This window comes from Cordyceps javanica, chromosome 4 (genome assembly GCF_051103115.1).
Source record: "Cordyceps javanica chromosome 4, complete sequence".
In the NCBI taxonomy this organism is placed as follows: domain Eukaryota; kingdom Fungi; phylum Ascomycota; class Sordariomycetes; order Hypocreales; family Cordycipitaceae; genus Cordyceps; species Cordyceps javanica.
In genome coordinates, this window is record NC_139298.1 from 2474432 (window position 1) to 2482402 (window position 7971).

At 55.5% G+C, this 7971-nt stretch overlaps 2 protein-coding genes across 2 annotated transcripts; one reads left to right on the top strand and one right to left on the bottom strand.

Moving 5' to 3' along the window:
• Positions 1-1348: 1348 nt before the first annotated feature.
• On the top strand, positions 1349-3693 carry V2A60_006627 (uncharacterized protein; the record flags this gene model as incomplete). Its single annotated transcript, XM_083257921.1, has 2 exons — positions 1349-1899; positions 1962-3693. The coding sequence occupies 2 exons, from the start codon at positions 1349-1351 to the stop codon at positions 3691-3693; spliced, it is 2283 nt and encodes a 760-aa protein (XP_083114047.1).
• A 987-nt stretch (positions 3694-4680) lies between these two features.
• On the bottom strand, positions 4681-6025 carry V2A60_006628 (uncharacterized protein; the record flags this gene model as incomplete). The annotated part of the gene is made up of 3 exons (XM_083257922.1): positions 4681-4883; positions 4943-5627; positions 5897-6025. 3 exons carry the CDS (start codon positions 6023-6025, stop codon positions 4681-4683), a joined length of 1017 nt encoding a protein of 338 aa, XP_083114048.1.
• Positions 6026-7971: the final 1946 nt, after the last annotated feature.

Here is a 7971-nt window from a genome sequence, read left to right on the forward strand (position 1 = left end):
CTGATGACCAGGTGGTACTGGTACCACCGTACCGCCCACTCACTGCACCGGGGATCCCCACAGCGGGCTTCACGGGTATTTAGTGGCCCAACGAATGATGACCCTCTCTGCCAAGGTACACAAGCATTCAACTTGACGGAATAATAGGTAGGTACTTTCCTTGAGCTGGCCAACTGATTCAATCAGACAGAGAATATATATGAGAGTTTGTGTGCTTAGGGATAGAAATCGGTCACGAAAGCATCAACTACCTTCCTAGCCACCTACCTTACCTATGTAATTGTATGGCGTGTTTGTGGTTGGTCAGAACAAGTCTATGCGCTGGCGGGAGCACGAACCACCAACCAATGGCAGCAATGTCGCCGTTTGCACCAATTACCTCTCTAGGTACCCACGGAGTTGTACCACATGGACATCTTGCACGACCAAAGGGTACATCGGTGCCGCTTCACACTCGCGCTCCTCCCCCATTAACTTACTTACTTGCCCAGGCTGGCTGAACTTGCTCTGTTGTTCTACCCACGCTGTGCTTTTGTGCTGCACCAAAAACGAGGATACTTGCACCTGTACGTGGGTATATAAACTATGCATCTGTCTGTTTTCCCCAGAGAAATTGTGTATGCCTTTTTTATCTTTTTTTTTCATTCATGCCCACCAATTTTGGGTTTCGTACTGGAAACCAGACTTGATAACAAAGCCCACACGGGCCACACGCCCAGTCTAATAATACCTAATCAGGTACCTCGCCGGGTCCCATCGTCACCACCACCACTGCACCACCACCAAGTCAGCCGCGCGCAGTTTCTCCGCCGCACCAGCCAATTCTTCTGCCGCTACTGCTACTGGCCCTGCCGCCTGTGCACTGCGACAAACGTCCCACTCACCCAGGCCCATCACCGCGAAAGACAAAGGCCCCCATCTCCAAAGGCGCCTTGAATCAAGCTTTTGCCTGCCGCGTCTGGCTTCAGCGCCTCCTCCAACGCCGCGCCATCAACGCCACGACATCAACACTGCGCCATTGCCTGTCTTTTCTGGCCTGCCTCGCGACTTTTTCTTTTCCTGCGCCGCATCACTCCTCGGCAACCCCAGCCCGACGCTTCGCGACAAACAAACACGCAGGCCCGCCTTTCATCCACGACGCCCCCGTTCTCGTGTCGACGCCCTCTGTGCGCGCGCTTCTTCCATCCATTGCTCGCTTTCATCTCGTCTTTCGAGTCCACCCGGACGGCCTGCCTCGTCACAGTCGCCAACCCTGCCCCGGGGCCGAGCAGACTTCGGCCCCGTTCACCCCCAAGGGTCCTGCCGCACTCCTCTCGTGCTTCTCCGGCATGAATTGGGCCCTCGCGCAATGGAAGCTGCGGCGAAGACAGTCGAGCTGTTGACGCAGCGCACATTACCCGATACGCCATATTACCTCTCCAACCACCCTGACTGGCGATACCGCCCACGACCCGACGACCATCTACGCCCCGAAGAGTGGCACAGCACCCGCCTCCAGTACTCGACCTTGCTTGCCGAGGCCGACCGCGGCGTCCTCCTCACCCGTCCCGACTACGACATGCGTGAGGAACCCCCCAAGCCTGTCTCGCGAGACGTTGCGGCGCTTTCCAAGGCCGGCGGCGAAAAGAAGAAGCTATCGCTGAGCGACTACAAGAACAAAAAGACCGCCGCCACCTCACCGCCGGAGCCCTCCGTGTCCAGGCTCCGTGACTCCGATCGCGCTGGCGCATCCGCATCAAAACCCCTGGCTGGTCCTGGGGCACGTCCTTCTCCCGATATCCGCGCCAATGCTGACTCGAGAAGAGCACCTGATGCGCGTCCCAGCGATGCGCGCAGGGACCGCCCCAGGGATTCTGGTGATGGAAAGCAACGTCCTAGAGATTACGTAGCGGATATGAGGTAGCGTTATGCTTGACTTGAATTCTGTCGCCGTCAACCTTGTCAACTAATCTGTCATTTAGCTTACCACCCAAGCCACCGCTCAAAGGATACCCCTTGCCACCCAGACCACCGTCGCCTGGCGGCAAGAAGCGCGTCGCAGACCACGACGACGATGCTCGACCGCAAAAGCGGAGTCGGCCCGAAAATGCACGACCGAATGACGACCGCTCATCTCACCGTGACGATCCTGTGCGACGGAGAGACTCATCCCTCCACGGCAGTAGCCACAGAGACTCTCCGCTACTCAATGGAAGGAGCTCTCTTCCAGGCGGCTCAACCCTTGGCAAGGGTGTATCCTCAGCAAACCGTGCTCGCGGTGATTCGATAAATGGTACCCATGCTGGCACAGTTGGAAAATCTACGCCCAAACAGGAGAGCCCTAAAAAGCCAGTGGTTCCGCCACTATTATCACCACTACGACTAGGTCTAGGTTTTGACGACGACCGACCGTCAAAGCATGATAGAAGAAGATCCGACGAAACACCACCGCGGCCGAAGAAACCAGAGCCTCCGGCGGAGGACAAGAAGCGAAAACCCACAGTAACTCTGCCGCCGCTTTTATCACCAACGCTGCCACCGTTGATTGAAGCTGCGCTCCTACGCAGACAGCAGGGCTCACCCGAACCAGATGAGCAACCCAGGCAGAAGCGGGATCTTGTGTCTAAACACAAGAAGAGCCCCTCCACGGACGATAGCCTAGATGAGGCGCCTGTTAAACCTCGGCGCTTGATAGTGACCATGAAGATTCCCCAGGGGCTGCTGCGCAAGTCTTTTCGCCGCATCATGGGCCTGTCCGCCGCGGCTCCACCTGTCCGGGACCGGGAGCGTTCTACGGATGATGACAGATCATCTGCACGAAAGCGTCCCGTTGTCGCAACCGATGCTGAGTCCATGGCAGTGAGAAAGTCGCGGCTGTCCGATGCTCCAGGCTCTGGGCGTAGGCCTACGACGCCGCCCCGGAAGAGCCAGACGGCCATGTCACGGGTCAACTCGAACAACTCGACCGCTCACACGCCGGGTGAATCGATGAGAAGGACGCCTTCATCTACCGGCACCAGCGACAAACGGCCAAATGGTATTCCCACGGGCAAGTCGGATCTCAGCAGTGAGAGCGTGCTCCGAGAGAAAGAAGCTCGCCTGAGGACACTGGGGAGAGGGTTGAAGCATGCCGCCGACAGTGCCTTTCACAAAGGACGTCGAAGCCCATCCGCGTCCAATAAGCACAGCCAGTCGCGGTCCGCCAGTGACGAGTACACCAGTCCGTCGACCAAGCTCGGCTCGATGCTTGCAATTGAGAGCATTTTGTGTTTCATGCAAACATTCCAGGCTCTGGACGCTATCACCGTCAAGAATGGCAAGAAGCCCGACGGCAAACAATGGCACACTCTGTTTCCGCTGGCTGATTTCTTCCTCGGTGAGCTCCACCGGCCGGGGCGCAACCGTCCCGCCTACGCACTACTGCTGCTCCTGCAGGTGTTTGCCGCGGACGAGGTCATCAAGTGCAACGCAGCGCTAGACCTCGGCCCCGAGACGGCCAAGGCAGTGATCCATCACGAGCAGCTGCGCGGCCGCGCGCTGGCCCAGGTGCGCGAATCATACGCGCACGTTGACCCCCATCTGCGCGCCGACCTCTCGCCCTGGTCCACTTTGGACGACCTGACCGAGACGGCGCTTCGCGTGATGAAGCGGTGGTGCACCGAGGAAGACGTCGTCTGGACTCCCGAGCTAACCCCTCGCGACTATGGGAGGTAACTAGTCTTGCCTCCGGCTGTGCTGGGCCACCATTCAGTAGTAACAGGACTCTGTGGTAAGCCAAGGGACAAGCAAGAATAAGCGGGATCCCAGAAAGCGGGACAAGGCAGGGAGGGGGAAGAAGGCGCATTGTTACGAGCGCTTGTAAGGATAGAGGGAAAAAGAATAACCTCTGTGCTTTGTTTACTTATACCCAGAATGGGCAAGACGTTTTCTATTCTGGAAATGTATTTCTTCATTCAACCGTTGTTTTCTTTTCGGATGGCGGCGTTATACATTGGAGATTTTTTTGAACTTGTTTTATATACATTGGTTGCCCATTGTTTCTTGACAAAAGAAACTATGGGAGGGCGGCGGGGTCCAGAGCGAGAACAAAAAGGAGAGGGGAGGAGAGGGGAAACCCGGATCGAGTTTGACTCTTCAGCGTGTTTGTGTGTGTGTGTGGTCTTCTTCTTGGGTCAATGATTTTGTTAGCAGCAGCTGTGGGAAATATAGCCGGGATATGGACGGCGACGGATGGACGGACGGACGGAGCGGAATAGGGAGAGGCAGTGAGGTATGACAAGGAGCCAAATTCATGCATCGACCTTTTTGTTGTCCCCCTTGCCAAGCAAGAACATGCCGCAAGCGCTGTTGTTGTTGTTATTGTCATGTCTTGCTGATGTATGTTTGTACTCTTTGACCAATGCAAATCATGACGACTTACATCATGACCTGTGTAAGGACTAGTCATTCTACGACAAGTCTATGATAGTGAAGGTCTGAATTAACAGTCAGCTACAAGACTTGACCGCAACCCCTAGGAAATTGCACATCCACAAGAAAATCACAAGGATGCGCAAGATGAAGCAAGATTGGTATTCATTTTTGTATTTCTTCATTAACATCATATTTTCCTGATACTCGGCCCCGCCCCGCCCCAGCTAGCCAGCACTGTCAACCCACAGTGCCGCATTATAGCCTCGGCTTAGCTGAGGACTCCTCATCCTATTTGGAAGCGTCGACCTTGGCGACGTAGGAGATGAGGTCCAGGACACGGCGGGAGTAACCCCACTCGTTGTCGTACCAGGAGACCAGCTTGACAAAGTTGTCGTTGAGGGAGATACCGGCCTTGGCGTCGAAGATGGACGAGTTGGTGTTGCCATTGAGATCGGTGGAGACGATCTCGTCCTCGGTGTAGCCGAGAATGCCTATCAAAGTGATTAGTATACTTGAACTGGTGCCGGTTTTTACCCATAATTTGACGTACCCTTGAGAGGACCATCAGCAGCCTCCTTGATGGCGGCCTTGATGGCGTCGTAGCTGGCACCCTTCTCAAGACGGGCAGTCAGGTCGACAACGGAAACGTTGGCGGTGGGGACACGCATGGACATGCCAGTGAGCTTGCCGTTGAGCTCGGGAATGACCTTGCCGACGGCCTTGGCGGCACCGGTGCTGGAGGGGATGATGTTCTGGGCAGCACCACGGCCACCGCGCCAGTCCTTGGCCGAGGGACCGTCAACGGTCTTCTGGGTAGCGGTGTAGGAGTGGATGGTGGTCATGAGACCCTCAACAATGCCGAACTTGTCGTGAATGACCTTGGCGAGGGGAGCCAGGCAGTTGGTGGTGCAAGAGGCGTTGGAGATGACGTCGGCCTTGCCGTCGTAGCTCTTCTCGTTGACACCCATCACGTACATGGGGGCATCGGCCGAGGGAGCCGAGATGATGACCTTCTTGGCACCACCCTGCAAGTGAGCCTTGGCCTTGTCGGTGGTGGTGAAGACACCAGTGGACTCGACAACGTACTCGGCGGCGGTCTCCTTCCAGGGAATGGCGGCAGGGTCACGCTCGCCGTAGAAGCGAACCTTCTTGCCGTTGACGACAAGGTCGTTGCCGTCAATGGCGATGTCGCCCTTGAAGACGCCGTGAGAAGAGTCATACTTGAGCATGTAGGCCTGCGGGACGATAGGGTTAGCAGCTTGTCGGTGATTGAAAGTGGCGAGTGTTTGCTTCAGGCACTTGCACAGCTAGCCTGAGGTATAGAGTTGTTCCGCAGTCCAAGTTGTGGCATTGGCGAGCAACAACGTCGGCTTGGCTGAACTGCCGTTGGGGACAGGCTCGTTCTGCCCAGACGCCGCAGACACGGCTCAGAACAGCACAAGGCTGGTTCCGTGGGCAGACCAATCTATATATAGCTTTGTTCGATGTAAGAGGTGAAACTCACAGCGTACTTGACCTCAATGAAGGGGTCGTTGACGGCAACAACGTCGATGTCGTCGTGCTCGATGGCGTTGCGGAAGACGATACGGCCAATGCGGCCGAAACCGTTGATGCCAACCTTGACGGGGGACATTGTTATTGCTTAGAAAGATGAGGTGGGAAAGAAGAAAAAAACCTGTTGGGGTGTTTGATGGTTAGCGACGGGCAGTTTTTTGCTTTGGTGACGGATGGCGGGGTACGTCTGGTGAGGGAGGAGGGGGAAACGGGCAGCTTCTCACGGGTGAGGCAAGCCGTTGGAGGGGCAGACAGGTATGGTGAGGTGATGAGGTGGGTGGGTATGAAACCGATTGAAGCTCGAGATGGGTGCAAGCCAGGATGGGAGCGAATGGAAAACTCACTTTTGGTCCTTCGATTTGAGGGATGAGGTATTTGGGAGAGAAGAGGGAGAGGAAAGAAAAGAGGTTGCGGCGAGGAGGAGGGGTGGGCAAATGGTTTTGTAGTCGTGGGCACGGATTCTGGCTTGGCCGTCAGTAGCAGGTTGCCTGGGGCCCAGCAAGGTTGGTTAGTACCTCTTGCTGCTGTGGTATGCTAACAGCTGCCAGGTGCAACAGGAAATAGGCCAAAAAAAAAGGCCATTGTCAGTGAAAAACATGCGCTGGCGAGCTGAGAGGCCCCTGGAGCCAAGGAACTCTGGAGAGCTGCCGGGTGCTGCGCTGCAAGTCCCGCTGGACTGACCTGATTGCGCCGCCTCGCCAACAAGCACAGCCCAAGTTGGTAGGCTGATTCGCAGCTTCTATTGACCTAACACCTACCTACCTACTTACCCAACTACCTACATGCATAACCTGGTGCCCAGTCATTGATTTAGCTGTTCTGTTGTTCTGGTAGCAATGGCGCGCCACCCAAAAAAACCACCCAGCCCGCCGCCCGCTGCAGGTCCCCCCGCCCCTCCTTCCATGGAGGGGCACAGAGGGGCACGCAGAGCCGCCCAGCATCATACCACCAGCCGTAGTATAACCGGAGCTCGAGGCTGTACAAGCTCCCAGCAGATCTTGACCGCAGAGGTTCTCTGGAGTCTATTCAAACCAAACCGCCATGCTTAACTTACTGATACATTCAGATAGAGGTTTCCTTGTATCTATTCTCGTACTTGCTACGTCCTGCCATCCCAACAACTTTTCACCATCCCACCTCAATTGGCCGGGCCCTCCCTCCTCCTTCTGGTTGCTTCCCCCCTCCCCCACTTTACTGACGTCCGACCTCCCTACCTACCAAGTACTGCTCAAGAAACCTACCTCTAAATTTTACTGCTCCAAGTACCCAGATTACTTAGGTACTTGGCTTCTTAGGTTACTAATTACTCCTAGCCCAAGCTCCGTGTTGCGTGCGGCAACCCGTCTCGGCGCAAAGCCTTGACCATGATTCGCTACGTAAAACTAGTGGTCGTCGCCGTCATTGCTGTGAACGGCGATACTTCAGAGCTCATTCGTCTCATCTCTTTTGGTCATCTATGATGCAAAACCCTTCCCCTCTGCCTCTTGGTCAAACTTGTGCTTCCCACTACGCAGCAAGTCTCCCTCTCCAAATACACGCTGCCCATGTACAGGTTAACTCGTGGCGGAATGACCGCATCGGACAGAATTGCCCACCAACTTGCTGAATGACACCACTCCCGTAATCCTTGATCCCGAGACGAATCACGCAGATTCCAATTCCATGGTCACATTATAGTTGGTGGCCACACTTTCCATTCGGCCGCCCCGGAAAAGGCGCGCCCATCCCTCCTAACCCTTTCCCACCAAAAACAGTCCTCCGATCTGGCGCCGGCTGACTGATTCCATCCCCATTACACACCTCCCACGTTTACAAAACAGCTGGGCCAGGGCCGATTAGATGACAAACAAGGCCCGAATAGCTCCTCTCCAGCTAGTCATATTCGCCAGGCTCAACATGCGGCAGCATCAACGCACCCTGTTGGCATTGCGTCTTTTTCCTGCGGCGGGTCTTGGGTCTTGGGAATATACCGCCGCCACTTTTTTTTTGTTGTTTTAAATGTTGTTTTGCAAGTCTTGCCTCCTT